The sequence below is a fragment of the Bemisia tabaci genome, chromosome 3, assembly GCF_918797505.1.
Source record: "Bemisia tabaci chromosome 3, PGI_BMITA_v3".
NCBI lineage: Eukaryota > Metazoa > Arthropoda > Insecta > Hemiptera > Aleyrodidae > Bemisia > Bemisia tabaci.
The window spans coordinates 31453308-31473803 of record NC_092795.1 but is presented as its reverse complement, the minus strand read 5'-3'; the positions used below and the strand labels follow the sequence as shown (position 1 = coordinate 31473803).

At 35.5% G+C, this 20496-nt stretch overlaps 1 protein-coding gene across 4 annotated transcripts in view; it reads left to right on the top strand.

Annotated features, from left to right (window-relative positions):
- numb (NUMB endocytic adaptor protein) overlaps positions 1–20142 on the top strand; it is a 104786-nt gene extending 84644 nt beyond the window's left edge. For all 4 annotated transcript variants that reach the window (XM_019061239.2, XM_072298162.1, XM_072298163.1 and 1 more), the window contains 9 exons: positions 1173–1334; positions 3657–3728; positions 4205–4282; positions 5234–5374; positions 6142–6397; positions 7531–7845; positions 10215–10336; positions 10941–11034; positions 11544–20142. In XM_019061239.2, coding sequence (XP_018916784.2) covers positions 1197–1334; positions 3657–3728; positions 4205–4282; positions 5234–5374; positions 6142–6397; positions 7531–7845; positions 10215–10336; positions 10941–11034; positions 11544–11749 — 1422 coding nt within the window. In that variant the 5' untranslated portion in view covers positions 1173–1196 and the 3' untranslated portion in view covers positions 11750–20142. The remainder of the gene's footprint in view (positions 1–1172; positions 1335–3656; positions 3729–4204; positions 4283–5233; positions 5375–6141; positions 6398–7530; positions 7846–10214; positions 10337–10940; positions 11035–11543) is intronic.
- Positions 20143–20496: the final 354 nt, after the last annotated feature.

Sequence of the window (20496 nt, the reverse complement as noted above, 5' to 3'; positions counted from 1 at the left end):
CATTTCAGCGTTGCAAAATTTCCTTTCGTAAATTGTATTCTTACGAGGAGAATTTCAGGCTTTGTTAACTGAAAATTTCTGTGGGTTTTCTCCTCATTACATATGTACAATAATTAGGACAATTTTTGACACAAAGCCTTCAGTTATATTCTGTGCAATACATCGGAGCGTTTCAGTGAATTTTGCAACCCCAGAAGAGAGCCTCTCTCCTTCGTCCAGGAAACGACGTATGGATCAGTGGAATGAAATATCTGCAGGGTTGTAAAATTTCCTGAAAAACTAAAAATTTCAAAGAATCATTCCTGAAAGGAGATGAAACTAATAAAAATGCAACCAATCAAAAGCTGACCGTCGAGTTGGCGGAGCAGGCGATGCCTGACTTTGCAGATCAGTTCAGCTGATCAGCAAACGCCTTTTCCCACGCCTGACTACCTCATCAGCGTTTCAACGGGTTACATTTTTAGTATTTTCTATACGAGGTCTCATTTCAATCAGGGGTTCTGAAACAACGTGCAGGGTGTCTAGCATCAGGATTTTCCCGATTCTTTCAGGATTTGAGATTAATCAGGATTCAATCCTGAGTTCATCGGGATTTGAGGAAACATCGGTCGTACCTAAAATCAGGATTTGAGGAAAGTCCGCCGTCCGATCGGATTTTTTTATCGAGCTATTTTTGTGAAGTCACATTTGCTTAATTTTTCTCCGCAAAAAATCAGGATTTGATCAGGATTTGGAAAACTTATGAAATCAGGATTTGAGGAAAGTCCGCCGTCCGATCGGATTTTTTTATCGAGCTATTTTTGTGAAGTCACATTTGCTTAATTTTTCTCCGCAAAAAAATCAGGATTTGATCAGGATTTGGAAAACTTATGAAATCAGGATTTACTTAGCAGTGAAAAATCAGGGAAAATCAGGATTCCACTAGGTCTTATATCCCAAAATGAAAAAAAAAAAAAAAACAAAAAAAAACTAGACACCCTGATCTGGCCAATTCCTCTGAGCTTAGTTCACTCCGAACTTTCCAAAAAATGAATAAAAAAGTGACCCAAGACCTATTATCTTGTTTTTCATAAAACTCTGATGCGTTTCTCATTTGTTTTCTGTCATATTTGTTTCACTTCCTGTGGTTTTTCGTTCAGAAATTTGATGTCGTTTTTTCTTCTTTTTTTCAGAGCGGGCGGGGATCGCCGCGGAGGATGGAGCGAATCCGTCGGAGTTTCAGGGATAGTTTTCGACGTCGAAAGGATAGCCACATGCCTGAAGCGAGCAAACCCCACCAATGGCAGTCCGACGAGAACGCCGTTCGCAACGGAATCTGCGCGTTCCATGTCAAGGTAATACTCTCACCAGGAAACATTTTTATTTTTACGTGAGCAGATGCTTTTCCTGAAACGACCAAATCGCTAGCTCGACTCCTCACTCCGCTGACGCGAGGGCGCATCCCCACTGAAAAAAAAATCTGGGTGTATTTACTAAGAAAAGGGTAAAAGTACCAATAATTCAGGGTTCTATTTGATCCCAGTTTTTTATTGGTAAAATTACCATTTATGGAATTGGTAATTTTACCGAGAAATCTTGATAAAATTATCGAACTTTCTCGGTAATTTTACTGGACCTTGGTAAAAACGCCAATATTTTTTATCGACTGTGGTAGAATTACCGAGATAAAATGGCAAAGTTACCGGGGATTGATTACCAATCGAAGTGGTATTCTTACCTGAAAAAAACAGTAAAAGTACCGGTTTTTAGGCAAGCTTACCTGTCTATCTTGGTAAAATTACCAATAATTGGTAAAATAAGTGAGATGGTAAAGGTACCAACGGACCGTGGTAAAAACGCCGATAATTGTTTTTCAGTGGACCAAATCGCTAGCTCGACTCCTCACTCCGCTGACGCGAGGGCGCATCCTTATTTTCACTCGAGCCCCGGAAAGCTGGAGTCTTGCAAAGCCCAGCGGGCCGATTACAGGGTGTCGAGCATCAGGATTTTCCCGAATCTATCAGGATTTAATCCCGATTTTATCAGGATTCGAGGAAAAATCGGTCGTAAAATCAGGATTTGAGAAAAGTCGGCCGTCCGATCAGATTTTTTTATCGAGCTATTTTTGTGAAGTTACGTTCGCCAATTTTTCTCCGCAAAAAATCAGTATTTGGAAAAATTATGAAGTGAGGATTTAGCAGTCAAAAATCAGGATTTCATCCGGATTTTCCAAACTGAAAAGAAAACTAGACACCCTGTTGAAATTGATAGACAAAGCTACAGACATAGAAGACAAAAGGGGTACGGAAGGATTCTATCGGTGCAAGCGGGTGGTTGCAATGGACAAAGGAGGTAGATAACAGACTAACTAACGGCAACCCACGAGAGACCCTATTCTTACAATCAGTCCATAATTTTCTCCCTCAGTCCATAGAAAGCACCCACTGTAACCATTAAGATCGCTCCATACTCCCTAATATAAGTCTTCTTTGTCTATCGCTTTGTCTGTCAATTTCAATAATCAGCCCGCAGGGCTCAAGTGGAAATTTAGATACGCTCTCACGTCATAGGATTGACTAACTGAGGTCTCGGTCGAATCGGTCAGTTGCACACGGAAAAAAAAATTGCTGATTCAACAATTCAACTGCTAAAAACAGTAAGTGCAATGTTTCAACGCAGATTTTACAACAAAAAAAATGCTACTTTAACCACAGTGTAAACTAATTTAACCACATTGTAAACTAATTCAACCACGGGGGTGGTTAAAGTAGCATTTTTTTTTAGTAAAATTTGCGTTAAAACATTGCGCTCACTGTTTTTAGCAATTGAATTGTTGAATCAGCAATTTTTTTTTCCGCACACGCCACAAAATCGCGTCTAGATGGCAGAGGCCGACTGACTTCGAAAAAGTTAGGAGGCGATCGTGATTTGGGGGCCTATCTAAAAGGAGGGAGGGTCTGAGGGATTTACCCCTAGAAGATGTTTTCAACAATTTTTCGAGGTCTCGGAGGCCCCTCCGTTGCTTTTGAGACCTTTAAGACCCTGTTATTACCACGGAATGTTGAATTGTGACTCCTAAAAGACCCGAATTTCAAATTACCAAGCCCTACTTTTTCCCTGGCATCAGCAGTGGATTAATACCCCACTCGCATTGTTTCTAACTTGCTCCGACCAGTTCGCCTTCAATATCTCGATAGGCAATGTGAGCGGCTTAGGAGCAGTAATAGTTGCTCGCAGGAGTTTGGCCAAGTTCACTTGGTTCAGTCATAGCTGCAGCGTCTTAATTCTTCACTCACATTGTTTCTACCGGTTTATTCTACCAGTACCTTGTTCCGATCAGTTTGCCTTCAATATTTCGTAAAGCAATGTGAGTGGCTTGGGGGCAGTAATAATTGCTTGCACCAGTTTTGTCATGTTTGCTCATTGGTATCAGCGGCCACTTCTAGGCTGCAATAATCATGGAAAGCGGCCTGGTAGATCTTACTTAGGAATGAACTGTAGCAAGAAATGGAAATTTGCATTGTTTAAATGAGGGTTCAGATCCCTCTTTCTCAGTTTCAACTCAATGTGGCTTATTTCCGTTTCGTTATACTCGTTCCATTCAATCCCCCCCCCCCCCCCCCAATCTGTTTCTTTTTTCAAATCACTCATTTGTTGTTTTTTCTTCCTGTTTTCAGTACCTAGGCTGCGTTGAAGTTTTCGAATCTCGAGGGATGCAAGTCTGTGAAGATGCCCTACGAGTTCTGAGGGTAAGCCCTTATTTCAACATTAAGCTTAAGTGTCTAGTGATATTCCCTTGTTGTTTTTCAATATCTATAGAATATCAGCTTTTTTTTAAATGTTCTTGTCTATTTAATTACATGGAGGCACATTAGCATGTTCTATTTTTTTGTTACAAATATTGTCAAATTTTATTAGCTGCCAGTCTAATATTTTAAATGATTTACAATGTTTTTATATACCCCTACTCAGTTGTCGCCTAGGAATTTCCGCATTAATAGATTAGTGCCTGAAAGTCAAACATTATTATTTTAAAGTCGAGGAAAATAGTTTAAAATAAAAAAGTTTTAAATAAAGAGGTCGAACCTCTTATCTTAAAGAATTTGTCCTAACAACGCAAGTGAAAAAGTGTAAACCTAGCTGTGAAATAATTGTTCTTACTTGTCAGAAAATTAAAACTGTTTGGAATATATGAGACGTTATCTAGCTCTTATTTTTGTTTCAGAATTCTCGGCGGAGGCCTGTGAAAGCAATATTGCATGTCTCTGGTGATGGTTTGAGAGTTGTTGACGATGAAACCAAAGTAAGTGCTCAAGAAGCAAGCAAAAATTTCTAACATTATCCTGTACATAATCCTTTTCGAATATTAATATCCATTAAGTATCCAAACATTCTTAGTAAGGAGTCTTTGAAGTAATTAACACCCATCCTTGGAGCTAAATCCTCAGGGAAAATGAGGTAGTAATATAATGTCACCAATGAGTTATCAGGAAAATAACCTATAAAAATTACTTTGTAAGAAATTGATGAGTGACTCAGTTTGTCACGTTTAGGATGTACAATGTTACTTAAAGCTAGTAACCTCTAAAAAGTCAGGGGACTAGAGCAAGGAAAACTGGGAAATATTTGTTGAGAAGACTAAAACTTTATCTGCTGCTCAATTTGCCGTCTTCTGCGCAAAGGAATGTTTCTTGGTGGTGCTGGCTCTGTTTTTCTTATCCACATTTTTTTGTATCTGTATTGAGAACCGTCACATATATTTTCCTGAAATTTCTAGTGATTTGTCATTATCCTTGTACGAAAAGAGGTTGAAATTTTCAGACTAATTTGTGTGTCCGTTTTCTCTTGAATAAATAAAGTTTTCGTTGAAATACTGCAACAATGCTGACAAAATATGGTGAATTTCTCTCAATTTTTTCTCGAGTTTCAAGACTGTTGTAAAACTTTAAGTTTGTAAAGGTTGTGTAGAATTGAAAGATGAACCTTAAATTAATGGGAGGAACTGCTCAATTTTTTATGCTTTTCAGCAGATAGTAGTTGAACATATTAAAAATGTTTCGTTATTTCGGTCAAGAGGAATTGGAAAAGTCATTGAATTTGTTTTCTTCAAGTCTTTACTCCCACTGTATGATGATATACTCAATGATTTCTCTGCATTTAAGCCGTTTTATTTTAATGTCAAGAACACATGGATACCTTTTTTGAAAAGCACTTACTTATATTTACAATTGATTTTTTTCATTTAATGTTTTAGGGTTTGATGGTCGACCAAACAATAGAAAAAGTTTCATTTTGTGCCCCTGATCGGAATCATGAGAAGGGATTTTCCTACATCTGTAGAGATGGAACAACTAGGAGGTGGATGTGCCATGGATTTCTTGCCCTGCGAGAATCGGTGAGACTTAGCTGTTGTTACTTCTACCTGCCTTTCTCTTTGCAAATCTCCACTCATTTCTTCCTATTTGAAGCCAAAAAATACAATTTACCGTGAAACTTTTAAAATACTATTGAAGTATCTCAAACCTCTGTCATGTTAATTTTTTGGAAAACCCTGGACATCAAAATGAAATTACTTACTGGTTTTTTCTTGGATAGACATGAAATCCTCTGCATACTACCAAGAGAAGGGATTGCTTTTGGTCAATTTGATGTCTTGATCGAGGAGTGACCACCACCATGATATCCAATAGAAAAACATTGAATAATGAGCCAGCCCTGTTTTTTTGATGATCCTAGATTTTATTCAAAAAGTATATTTCGTTTGATGGATACAATTTTTTGGAGTGACTATTCAAGTTAAGAATCAGGCGACATTATTTGCATCTTTTGCAATTACCTTTTACTTGCTTTGTTTAAGAAAATTCTATGAAGTACCTAAGTAAGTTGGTGACTTTCCCTGCTACATGAGGTGTGCATCGGGGATGCACGCAAAAATGTTAATTCTTCGCCCCAGGCTTGAGCAATCTTGTCATTGTTAAAAAATCTGATGATTTGTGATGGCTTTAGTGTGCCTTCTTTTTTTTTTTAAAAAAAATGTCATCTCCTGATTGCATAATGTTGAAGAGTTGTCAGTTAAAAAAATTTGCAACAAAACCGAAGTCTCAAAATTCACATGATTCAACCAATTTGTGTTACTTACTTTTTATTTTATTCTCTTCTCAGGGTGAAAGACTAAGTCATGCTGTAGGCTGTGCATTTGCCGTTTGTTTAGAGAAGAAGCAACGTAGAGACAAAGAATGTGGTGTCACCATGAACTTTGATACTACAAACTCAACATTCACTCGACAAGGCAGTTTCCGACAAGCCTCCATCACAGATCGGTTACCTGATCCCCCTAATATCACCAATTTATCCGATCAAATCAACTCCAACAATATTCCATTTGAAAAGAACATCCTGAAAGAGAGCAACAAACAAGGTATCTTACATCATGTCATCTTTAAATTTTTCCCTTTTTTATTAGCTGCAATAAAATATTAAATACAATCAAACTTGTCAAGGTACATTCCACTACAGGTATGGACAAACGGGGTGCCGAAGTGGCAGCGTTGAGAATATAAGCCATCGAGTGACGTCGCAAGTCGTACTGTCTTTGCCGCGCAATTCAAAATGAGATTTTGGCAGATCTAGTTGCTTCAATAAGCTATTAAATGAATTTAAAAAGTTGATGAAACTGAAAATAACGAAAAACTCAACTACGAACACAAAAAAATAACATGAAATTGATGAGACCCACTCTCAGAGCAGAAAGTGAACAAGTTTTCAACATGGCGTCGCAGTCGCACCATTGGACGCTGTCAAATCTATGCGTTTCGACGACTTTCTAAAATTCCATTTGTCCATACATGTAGTAGAGTGTACCTTGCAAACTTGTGGACGCACCTCTTACTTCTGATCTCTGTTGTGTTTGGTCTGTCAAAGCTGCTCAACAGCTGAAAAGTGTGATTTTGCGAGTTCAATCGTCAGTTGTTCAGACACTTTCCTGGAAACAAATGCATTACATGAAAAGGTCCTTAATGGGAAATCATAGAGGTGCAGATTGCAGAAAGTCCCAAAATGCTTAACTCCACTGCTCTTCTCAATATTTGTTTTAGAAGTTTTTAAAAGTTTGTCGTTCTGAAGAGGTCAAGAAGAACACCACATCAAAACTTGAGACAAAACTTGGGTAGTGTCGAATCTCATGGATTTCTACACAGGGTCCTTTGCAAGATCAATAAAGATATCATAATCACTCTTTCAAAGTCTGTAGATAGGAGTGACCACGTGTCTGAAAAAAGTCCCTCGCGACTTATTCAGTTTGAAAAAAAACGAGCTAATTTTCGCATTGTCCAACTGGGAAGTGTACAGAATTGTGTTGTTCAACAAGAAGATGGAGATATAAACCTCACTAATATAATAATCAGCAGTTCAACAATGAAGTTAATATTAAAGTTGGAGCATAAGTTTGTGTATTCCAGGGCCACCTATAGGTCAGCGTTCAAATGAACATTGAACATAACCCATCAATATCTTAAATTTTGAAACTAGCTTAATGCATTTTATTGATCACAGTTTCAGAAATCATTCCCACTTCCAAACCTGTTACCACAACTCCTGTGGGAATCATAAATCCGCCGGTTGCGCCGGTAACTCCAACCTCAGCGCAGCATAATCCTCATGCAATTGAGCGACCGCACGCCACACCTTCCATGCTACAACGACAGGGTTCATTCAGAGGATTTTCTCGATTGAATCAAGCCTCTCCTTTCAAAAGACAGTTGTCTCTCAGGATAACGGATCTACCTTCCAACATAGAGCGCACTAAGAATTTACAAAATTTGAACGAACCGAAAACACCTGCACCATTAATTCATTTAAAAACCCCTGGTAAGTGTGATCAGTTATTTTTCCCTGTTGTGTTTTCCAACGGATCATGCATGTTAGTTTACGTTGAAACTATGGTGTCCCTTAATTTTTTTTGCAATGATGTTGAAGAGCACCTGAAGCTGCATGAGGAACCTAGGTAGTTTTCCTTTTGCCTATGCTGAAAGGAAGCACAGGTTCAGAAGCAAAACTCAAGCAAATCCCTATTTGGACTGAAATGATCATTGTAACCTTACCTCGAAATTTTTGATGTGGATTTTGGAAATACATTTTTACTGGCAACATTCTCGTGAAAGTTTATTCAGTGAACTATCTCTAAGTCTAAGTAAATTTAAGATGAAAGGACCCTACAACAAAACGGCCAAATCGGCCTAAACACGGAATCGCACGATTTTCTCAGGAATGATAGAGGGTCTTCCCAGACACTCAAAACTGGTCATATTTTTTGCCTAACCCCCAGGGAAAAGGGGGAGGAGGGGGTCAAAGTCAAAACCTTTAAATTAGCATAACTTCTCAACAGTTTGTCGTAGAAAGATGATCTTGGTGTCAAAATTTCCAGAAAAATGAGAGCTTTCAGCATATATGTATGAAATTAATTAAATTTTAAAATTTGACCCACTTTTGGGGCATTTTACAAGGTCCCCCTTCCGTAAATTTTCGTTTTTTGAGATTTTCGGTTGTTCGGTTCGCACGGATTAAGACAAAAACAATTTCAAATGAAAGTAGAGCGTTTAAGCTTTAAAACAAGCCCAAGATGATTTTGGGGAAACGATTGGAAGCGGAGTTATGAGTCTTCAAAGTTGACGCGGCGCGCGGGAACCTTGTATGTTCCGAGTCTCAAGGTCACCTGCGCGCCCCGGATTGCCTGCAGGTTGCAAGTTTTTGTGTTTTTATGCTTCTGTAGGTCATTTTTAATGTAAATCATTCAATGAAGATAGAATAATCGAAATTTTTTAATTCTACGGGAGGAGCGAGAGGGGGCTTAGAGTATCAACCATTATGTCTATTATACCTCATTAAACATTTGCTGACGATGACGATTCTGCTCTTATAATTTAGAGGAAACCATGGACCCTCGGTTCAAATATACATATGCTCCATACAGAACTGAACCATTTAGAAATTATAACCCATTGATGCCAAATTTTGGGGTACCCCTAATTTTAAATTTTTTTAATTGAGCTATAAGCTACAGCGCTTGACGGAACTCACATGGTAAAGCCAAATAGTTTCTCGTAGAAGCAGACGAGCTTTGAGCTTCAAAACAAGTCTTAGTTATTCTTGAGGGGGCTACTTGAAACGCAGTTAAAATTTTTTGACGTTAATGAGGTGTACCTCGCCCGAGGCCCGTTGTGTAAAATTAAAAAAATTCTGATTATTCTATCTTCATTGAATGATTTACATTAAAAATGACCTACAGAAGCATAAAAACACAAAAACTTGCAACCTGCAGGCAATCCGGGGCGCGCAGGTGACCTTGAGACTCGGAACATACAAGGTTCCCGCGCGCCGCGTCAACTTTGAAGACTCATAACTCCGCTTCTAATCGTTTCCCCACGAGCATCTTGGGCTTGTTTTAAAGCTTAAACGCTCTACTTTCATTTGAAATTGTTTTTGTCTTAATCCGTGCGAACCGAACAACCGAAAATCTCAAAAAACGAAAATTTACGGAAGGGGGACCTTGTAAAATGCCCCAAAAGTGGGTCAAATTTTAAAATTTAATTAATTTCATACATATATTTTGAAAGCTCTCATTTTTCTGGAAATTTTGACACCAAGATCATCTTTCTACAACAAACCGTTGAGAAGTTATGCTAATTTAAAGGTTTTGACTTTGACCCCCTCCTCCCCCTTTTCCCTGGGGGTTAGGCAAAAAATATGACCAGTTTTGAGTGTCCGGGAAGACCCTCTATCATCCCTGAGAAAGTCGTACGATTCCGTGTTTAGGCCGATTTGGCCGTTTTGTTGTAGGGTCCTTTCATTTCAGTCAAAAATTCCTTCAACCCTGCCACAAGTTGCAATGTGGAAAAACTGTGATCAAATCAAATTCATGGCTTTTGTCGCAGAGGGAAAGCTGCTCAGGTAGAAGAAAAATTTGCAAAAAACTCTGACAAAACTTTATTTTGTACGTAAAAAATCAAGGGACTGAAACGATTTCAAAGAAAGAAACGTTTCAAAACAAGATTTCTGATGACTTACCTGTATGTATGGAAGCCTTAAAAGCTGTGACTTGTAATGTCTATCTATGATTTGTTAAAAGTAAAAAGATAAAATTTGAAATTCAGTTCATTCATTTTTAATTTAATTTTAATTTACATTTGAATTAAAAAATGATCTCATTTAAAAACTCTCTTGCGTTTCTATGTTAACAGTGAGTCCTATTCCCGAATCTTCACCTCAAAGTGATTCTGTTAGTGCAATGTGTCAGCAGCTAAGTTTTGGTTTATCCCTGTTGACAAACAAAGATGATCTCTCTCTGAACAACAACAATCAGGTATTATTTATTTCATTACTTATTATTATTTTTTTTTCAAGCTGTTTCTATCCTCCTATATCATGTATGTATCATCCTATATTCTTTCATAATTGGAGAAAATACACTCATTTGTGACTCAACTTGGTATCTGAGAGAGACCAAATCGGTTGGACTTAAAATTTTTAACCATGTTTGCATTGAAGTTTATCAATAATTGATATCAGCACCATAATCCCAAAGAACGGTTGTTCTTGGGAAAAAGCATATTAATTCCCAACGTAGACAAATTCACTGAACTTCATAATCTGATCTTAAAGTTTTATTGCACTTATATAGTCAGAAATTTTGTACAGTTTGAACAAGGTTGGCATGTTGAAGAGATCAAGAAGAAAATACGGTTTTATTTTAATCACACGTTTAGTCAATATTTTAGATGACTGTTGCAGCTCATGACCTCGTACCAAAATAAGTCGCCTCAATATTTTCCCCCCTACATTTTTCTTTTCTGTTAACACTCTGTTATGTCATTCAAAGTCAATGTTGTTGACAGTGGTAATAAGGAAACATTCTCCATCTTAATTTTTTTATGACTCACCTTTTTCCTTTTTTCATTTTTTTGCAGAAAAATTCTTCGACTGCTTTACTAGATGACATTTTCTCCAACCCTCCTGTGATGGAAACAGTATCAAATCCTGCAATTACGTCCGTGTTACCAGGTTCGCCTTTTCTCATCATTCCCATATTTTTCTTCTCTAGCAAGTGAGGCTCCAAATCTCTAGAGGGAGGAAAAATCACAGACTTGGAAATGCATCGTTTCTAATCTGTTTTGTGCCTGCTAAGTAAAACTTGAAATCAGAAGTTTGCAGAGCAAACTCTCCTTTTAATTGAAGGTTATTATATTATTCGTCTGTCCGTTTGTGAGGAAACAAAAGATCTCCTTGATTACCAGTAGGACTTTGCAACATTTTAATGGCATGTGTACAAATGCCGAGAAATTCACTTTTCAGCCCTGCTTTTCTCTATGTTAGCACATAAATAGTTCAGTTTTAAAAGCTGATTGCTCAAGGCTGTAGGAAATTTTTCAAATAATTTATAAATTTAATTGGCGCTGAATTTATTATTAGTGTATGTGTTATCCTTTTATTCCATTCACTCCTTATGTTGATTTTTGACTCTGTACCTTTGGAGATAGTTTTCTTCATTACGTGATAATTTTCTTTTTCAGAAGCTCCAAAAATCGAGCGGCCTTCGACTGACGTATCGCTAAATATGACGTCACAGCATCCTGTCCCTGTGAAAAGCACAAATCCATTCGTATCTAGCAGCCCAATGTTGCCTCGACCCCTCCCCAGACAAAACACAAATCCATTCATAACGAGTAGTCCGACATCCAACATTAGTTCTATAAAGGTGTTCGAAGCGCATCTGTAGATCGGTCTCCTTTTAGCTTGAATTTGTGCTGTTATCAACCGTGTACTTAATACGATATTCAACTTAAAGGTACTTATTTCCTCATGCATTCGTCATCGGGACTTTGTTTAGTTCATTCTGTTTGTATATATCATACAAATTATGTTATATTTCTAATTCGTTTTTGCAAGTTCGAAGTTTTATCAAATGTTGATGAATATAAATTATTTTGACGGGCGTTGTAGTATGTCTGAACACAGTTTTTTTTTCTTTTCTTTTTTCTTTGGCATGATTGGAGGTCTTTCAAGTTTTTGAAGTAGTTTTATTTGATTCCTTGACTAAAATCAAAAACAAAATGCATTTATTTTAACAATCATGCTTGATTCAGCCATTACTACGATCGACTTCTCTGTCGAGTCCCCTTTTAACATCTTCATCATTTCTCTAAAATTTTGCCCTCAAGTTTACTCCTTTCCTACCCGTTTCAGCTTTTCCAGCGATTAGAAATCAATGTCGCAAATTGATCTGACGCTTCCACTATGTGTGGCTCAGCGAGAGGTCTTGCTCAATTCTAATGCTTTATGTTAATTAAATTAGTAGCAAGTATTTTCAACACCATACTTTAAAAAATATTGTAACTTACAATAAAATATCGTATTTTAGAAAGATGTTTTAGGTTAATGACATTGTTTTGCAACATTCGGGCCCAGCAAATAGTCTGAGAGAGAACTTTTGAAAACTTTAATTTGTTGAAAGGTAACATTACTTACCAGGTCACTTCTAATTATTGTCTAAATTTAGGTGTGGCTTTGGGTTAATGAAGTAGCAAATCAAAAAGTTAGAACATGGATCTGAAATATTGTATCGACGCAAGGTTGTAAATTTAGAAGATGAAAAACAGTCAATCATCACAATTTTTTCTTGGCTGTAGCACTTAATGGAAATAAGAGTCGGTTATTCTGGATGAAAAAAAAAATAAAATAAAAAGATGCCTTGTTTTACAGCTAACCGCTTTTTGTCCTGTTCATGTAACTCCTAAAAAAACTCAATCATTTTTTTTTTTAAAAAGCATTTTCAAAAATGCCAGGATTTTTTATCCTATTGTCTTTCAGTCATTACGTTTGCACTAGAATGAATTCACCATTTTTTTAAGCTTGTGAATTTTTAATCACTTGTATAAAAATCACACAAATTTATAAAATCCTGAAACAGCACCGATAAGATATGTTTCTGTAAGCGGGAGATGATGATGATATGTGGTGAGACTAGTATCACAGAACTCGCTCTTCTGAAGCGTTTTGACTTGTGTATTTTTTATTTTCTGGACTTGATTTTCATATTAGGACAACGATTTAAGAAAATGGCAACGATAAAAAGAAAGTTGAAAATGTGAGGCATCTTTGAAAATAGATCGTAGATATTGCTTCTACTTACAATGCATATTTTGGTAGCCCGTCACTCGGAATTTGTCATTTTGGCCAGAAAATTGCTCCAATGTCATAGATTCATTTCTCAAAATCAGACACCTTGGGTCGCTTCGTTCTGAGTTTTTCTAGAATACCCTGGTACGATTTTTGCTGTTGCGGCTTAGGTTTTTTCCTTGTAAATCATTGTGTTTAAAATTGTTTTTAAACGTTCTGTCTGTGATCATGTTTTGAATAGATTTGTTTGTATTGCTCGATTATTATTCTTATTTTTGCTTTACTGCTAATATGATTTCAATTAGATGTCGTATAATCCATACCAGAATGATTAGAGTTGGAGCTTTAGTTGAAAATAATATTAAATAATAAGAAAGACTGGTGGCTCTACCTGCAATTGTCTTACCCATAACATTATTTTTGAAGTTTTATCCTCAAAAATCTTGTGGCTCTAGCCCATACATACAATCGCCCCCTTACCATGTGGCAACCTTGATTTTTACTTTTACTACAGCGAATTGATGGTGAAGCTGCAGAAATGCGTATCTCCGTTTTTGGCGTTGAAGACCTCCCATCATACTTTATTTTCTACATGGGAAAATATTATAATTTTTCTTGAATACTTTGGTGATCTTGCTTCTCAATGTGAAAAATATTCTTTAAAAATTTCAGGTCGTGATGTTAGTGCGGTCTTCTTTTTAAAAAAAAACAGAAGCAAAGATTTTAAAGTACCCTTACCGAGATATGCATTTTTGCAATTCCTTTTATTCTTAGCACTGGATGTATCATCTTGGATCCTCGGTGGTGAGAACAATATGATGATTCTAGAAATTAGGTACAAAACTAGGAAAAGTTTTATCCTAAATTATTATTTTCATTTCTTAGTATTTTGCCAGCAACTAGATAGGTTTGATGTGAATTAGAAATCGTACTAATCGGGGACATTTTTTTTCCTTAAATATTTTCCAATAGGTATGTTTGACATTTTAACAGACTGCTTTTTTGTGTCTGGGTGATGACGTCAAAGCTCTTTCACAAAGAGAGAGTTAGCATTTCCTATCAAAATGGTTCTCTCCCCTTCTTTTGTTTTCCTAATTAATAAACTTAGTTGAACAGGAAGGAACTAAATCGCATGTAGAAAAGTGAAGAAACAGGAGTCTAGAGTTTTCCTTCATAATAAATGACTGGAATCCCTTTTGGCTTTGTTGTAAGATTTTTGCAAGTAAAAGCAATTTACTAGTCCAGATCAATATCACTCTTAACTTTTATTTTTCAAATGTGACTTTGTTCGTCTCTGGTAAACTCCGCCTGAATCTTGACTCATTGCTATTGCAATGGTAGCATGACCAGACAGAAGAGTGTATTTATTAATTGCAAAACATTGTGATTTTACATTATTGATTAACGTGAACTTATATTTTCTGGAGGAAAGTGTGGAGACTCACATTTTCATCAGTTAGTTTAAAAAAATTGTCAATAGCAAAGTAATTATTGTTCCTTCAGGTTAAGAATCTAATCGGAAGAACTGAAAGTTCATAGAAACATCTTAAAGTGCTAAATTCCCATTTTGTCTCAGGTCTTGGTTCCATCGTTGCATACTTGGCTTCTTTTTGTGAGCGCTTGCTTGCGCTCATTCAATCATCATACGCTACTCTTATCGCTCTCTATTAGAATTAATCTGTGACGTTAAAGGTTTTTAGCTTTCAAAACATTTCATAAAACTGAATAAAAACGTCAGTTTTTACTATGTAATACTTTCTCATTAAGTTTTACGCTCCTCTCATGAAATATTTTTTGAATGTCCTGATAAGCATGGTTCAAAAATGGAGAATTTGCACAAATAATTTTTATTGCCTCATCTGAGGTATATTTTATAATTGTCTTCTGACCTAGAAAATTGTAGAGGAACAGATTTAAAAATTAGAATATTTACCGTTTTGTGAGTGCTTGTGACGTCATTAGGCAGCACTGCCCATTTAAACACATGCATCTCCGCAGATTAGATCATTTCTTCGTATTTCCTTCAATAATTGTTCAGTTTAGAAACCAAGTATATCCTTTTGCTCAGTTCCCCTAGTAGCTCCCACTTAAACATGAAATTCATAAAATTTTGGACACCTGCAAATTCTCCATCATTTCCTAGAAAATGAGCACAAAGCTTTTTTTAACCTTACCCGTAATCATCAGCTAAAGAACTCAAATCCTATCAGTTTATGTTGTAATCAAAAAAATATTTGATATTCACTTGTTCTTTCTAAAGTTAAAAACCACACAACAACAATATGCTTTGTACTGTTCCTTACCTGACAAAAGAACATAACTCCATTTCAACGTTGCCAAATTTCCTATACTCAGAAACTATTCAACAATTTTTACCGAAAATTTCACAGGTTCATTTAAGAAAGCAAAATTTCGGGCAGCCACTGTTCTGTCATTTTTGTGTGAGGGAAAGGATAGTGAAAGTGAATTCTGCAACTTTGAAACGGAGATATTCCTTTGTCTGGGGAACAACAATTTATTAGCCAGGCAGTAGTCATTAGATATTCCTGTTTCAAATCACTCTGCAAACGTCTAGTTGCTGAAACAAGCATTCTTGGAACTCGCATTAACCTAGGAAGTTAAATCAGTCACAGCATTTGCATTTTGATCGCTAGCTCTCTCTTTTGGTTAAGGTAAAACGAGTGTTAAGTGCTAATGGTACGGATACAGTTGCATCCCTGAACTTTGTTGTACTTAAAATTTAAATAAGGTTCCTAAATTATGTGCTTTTGTAGCCCTCATTTGTACGTACTTAGATGTTTCCCAAGTGCTTAAAGCTCGCATTGTAAGAAATATTTTTAATGAGCCATATTAGCTATCACGGATCAGAATTCTTGATTCGGTATATCAAATCCCCCAAAAGCTGTCATAAATCATTTTTGGTAGAATTTTTTTGTTCTGTTCTACTTTTAAATGAACAGTTGCAGCAAGGTCAAGAAGAGGATAAAACGTCTATAACCCAATGGTAATCATTCCTCGTATGTACGGAAAAAGCTATAATAATTAGAATAATAGAAGGATTAACTTTGTCTCTCCCTTTAGAGCAGAATGGATGATCGTTCATCAATTCTGCAAGAATAGAATAAAACAGACTATTTCTAAGAATTATTATCTCAAATTTTTCAGAAGTAATAGTTTGCTTATAAATCACCTCCTACATTTTTCCTAGCCACTTATCGCTTTTTCTGTTCTGAACGCATTTGTTCTCTTGCATTATTCTTTTCTCTAATAATTCGATACTTAAAAATGAAATTTTTGCTCTAACATATTTAATTTTGAGTACTTTTTTCTAAGAAAGGTTATATTTGTTTGATTGTATATAAATGAAACAATTTTATTTTTATCAAATTTGTTGAAGTAAATAACCAACGGCATTTTCGCCTAAATGTCTGCTGGGAATAAATTGATTGAATGATCAGGTTTTGAAATTGTTCACAATGCTCTATTACACACTAAAAAATTGAGTAAAAAAACAACTTTGAGTGTGAACTATTCTTTCTGCTTGCAAATTTAAGGGTAACCTTGAGCTCGATTGTGATCAAGCAATTCGAGCTGTGTAAGCTCACCGCAAAATGAAGCAATAAAATCAAAGAATTACACTATAGACATATTTGAAGTTCATGACGGAAAGAATTGAAAAGAAAAAAGATAACCTCAAGCTTTATTAATTTTAAAAGCTACATTTGAATTTGTTGAATTTCTATTTTCGTATTATATTTTACTGTATTTGTTACTACGTGTCTTTTGTGTCATTGAAGCCTTAGAAATAAGGAATATCTTTACAAGTAATACAGTAAGTTATTATCCAAGCCTCTTTAAATGTTAGAGAGTAGTTAGACTGCAGTTTGTTGTATTTACGTAGCCATCATTGTCATCAGAAGCGCGTTATTGTAATTTTATAGAAAAGGTACGTACAAAGTGTTATGATGCTATTTCAATCATTCGAGGGTTTTGGGATTGAGCCCATACTGTTTTTTCTCCCCTTTTTTTATATATTTAAAGAAATTATCAAGATACCCTCAAGAAAATAAGTACAATGTTGCAGTGAACTTGGGATCCCAATTGCCTATCATCCATTGCCAAACGGTTGGCATCGTTAAGAGTCCGTTTGAATTACCTAATGACTTGCATGTTTTCATATGAATGCCCAAGGTTTCTATCAAAGGCTCATCAACCTTAAGAGCTCCATGAGATCGTCAAGTTGCATTTAGTGAATAGAAGAACCAAACTGTATCAAATAAGTTTACTTTGATAAAATACTTAATCAGCTGTCATGACATGAAGGCCTCCATTGGTAACCCCAGTTAATATATCTCATAATTTACTGGATGAAGGATAGTCATGAATTTATGGTAAGAAAACGAAAAATGTGTCGTGTCTCTTCATGACCCTCGAATGAGAGAAATCGAATTTACATTGCCTGAAGGTTATGAGGAGCTAAAGAGGTTTTTCGACTTAATTAATCCGCTTGGATCAAACTACTTCATAGCTTTACATTGTCTGCTCCAGTTTTTCAGAAAATAATTTTTTCAATGTGATACCTGTTTTGAAGAAAGAATCGCAGGCCTTATGCGTGAATCTATTGAAGCATTTCCTTATTAAAATTTTGCCGTGGTCGTGATTCCAAAACAATGAAACTAAGTAGGAGACTGCAATATGAATCATGGAGGTCTTCCTCTTGAGTACCGTTAGCTTTATTACGGGAGGAAATAAGCTGATAGAGGATAGTTGGGCGAATTATTCTGTCCAGTGAGATCAGAGCTAGGTTTTAGTGAAGTAGATGGAACAAGGTGCTATTCAGAAATGTCCCTAGCCCACCCCTTTACATTGACTTATGAAGGTAGTTTTTGAACTTTTTGTATCTTAGCTGTACTGATTAGTGGCACACCAGACTCCGCATTCCTTTGAATCTAATTCTGTAGTCACTAAAGAGAAAAGCACAAATAAATGATCTTAAAAGAAAAAAAAAACCAGTTTATCAAGTAAGGAACATACACTAGTAAATTCCATATTTTTTGTTCTAAGTAGATTATGATGACTGGGAGCTAAAACATTTTTTATAAGGATTTTCATACGTATTTTATTCAACTAGCTATCGCACACATCTGGGGCAGATAGACTGCATAATTTTATTCTTCCATTTTCATTTATTTCAAATTTTTTGCTGCTGTCTCGTTTACCTATGTATTTAAATGATATTTCACAAAAACGTTTCAGTCTCAAACATATCAATTTTTTTTTACGTATCGTGTTAATGTGTTAAACTCTAAAATGCATCATTCCTTGTGTACCTAAATATACCTTTTAGCATCTCTGTAGTCTCTTTTGTCAGAATTTAAGCTTTAACACTATATTAGTCATTAAATACGATAAACATACATATCAAAAAGAATGTTTTCAAACTGCATCAACCTTTACGGAAAAAGGTAATTTTTACTTAAGTCTGCTGATGCCATAGCTGGATATCTACTAAGGAAATTTTTTCTTTTTTTAAAGTTGTCTGTTCCTTGTTCCTTTTATTTTTGTATTTACTTTCTTTTATTTTTTTATTTTTATTTTCTTCGTTTATTATTTTTTTTTTATTATTTTTTATTTATTTATTTATTTTTTTTTTGTAAGTGGAAGGAAGGTTTTTCAAAATTTTTGCCCTCAAATTATTGGGAAAAGTGTATCAAATCCCCATTTACGAGAGAAAGTTGTGTAAATTAGAAAATATGAGTAGACTTGTGGCATATTAGCTCACCTCCTTGATGTTTAAGGTTGTTCCGGATTACTTCAAGCTACTTTTTTCGACGCTGTAAATGATATTGCATTATTTCCATTCTTACCCTCCGTATTGTTTAGAAAATGCATGTAAACTCTTAATGAAACATAATGAAGAGCTGTAGCAAATTCTCAACTCAGTTTGAACAGTTTAGCTTAGAGCTGTCAGATACTTTTTCCAATGGCCCAATTAGAAAATTATTCTGTCTAATTTAGTTGCGCCGCTTGACTGGTAATGAATATCGTTTGTGTCTTGAAGTTTTTTCGTATTAATCATTTTTCAAGGAAAGGATGAATTTGTCAGCATCTTTTTGTGAATTATCAACAGTACGACCATTTTACGATAATCTCTTAAAGTCAAATGATAAAAGTTGAATGAAATTAGGTCTTTCTTCTCCAGTTCGATAGTGGAATTAGCATCAGTCCATCCTATCAAAATTTGTCTCCTTACTAATGTGTAGGAACAATTTTTTGAGTTGCTTCTCCTTATAGTAAGAGGATCAGATGTACATACTGTATACGTCTCCTGTTTCTCAATCATGCTGGACTTCAATGAACGGCCTTAAGGGGGCGTCAAGCAGGCTCAAATAAGTTAAAGATCTATTCCAAGGCAGAGCATCATAACTCTCATGATTAAGTTATTGTTTTTCAAATGTCTCAATTGTTTTAGTGACCATTATAGCGTCATATCTTTAATCGAAAAAGCTTCACATGCTTGGACTCGGAGCCTGTGTTCAAATCTGTGTAATTTCAGCCTTTTAATCTGTTAAGTGCAATGAACTATGATTATTTCTTTCTTCCTTCCTTCCTTCTCTATCTTTCTTAGGATCGAATTGTAATTGATTAAGCCCAAGTTGGAAGAATTGATTTTTAGTATTTTTTCACGGAACATTGTCGAGGAGAGCTTTAACTCAATTTATGCGGATCCTCTTCATTTCGTCCTTCACTCTTGCGTCTTGGGGTTAGTTGATTAAGTAATTGTTTCTGTAAATTTTATATTTTCTTCTTGTTTAGTTGTTGTAAGCTTATTTCTTTTTTATTTTTATTTTTTACTTTTTTATTGTGAATAAAAAATATTTTTGTACATACTTATCGACAAATGAAATCAACATGTATTTTAGTTTGTATATTACTTTTAGAAATGTTATGTTTTTAAGTTTTACGTAATAAATATGACATCGGCCAAAAGTATCATACTTTGTTCTTCTTTTGCTTTAAAACCAGAAACCTGACATAAATGGTAGATATATTCTAGTATAAAGAAATCTGTTTCTTAAAAAAGGGAATCGCCACTCAAATTTGTGTAAATTTTTAGTAGAATTGATTGCTAATATTCCTACAAATCCCATGAAAACGTCCCGTGGAGACAAGGCTCAAGGAACTTCTAAATTTCACAGAGAAAACTTCATAATAAAACTGTTCAAATATCCAAGTCAGAAAACCCTTCTCATTCTAATTTGAATTAAAAAAATGCCACCTTTTACAAGTTTTAATGTCACTATTTCCATGAATATCAAAAATAGTCGTATTTTGTTCGAAAGAACT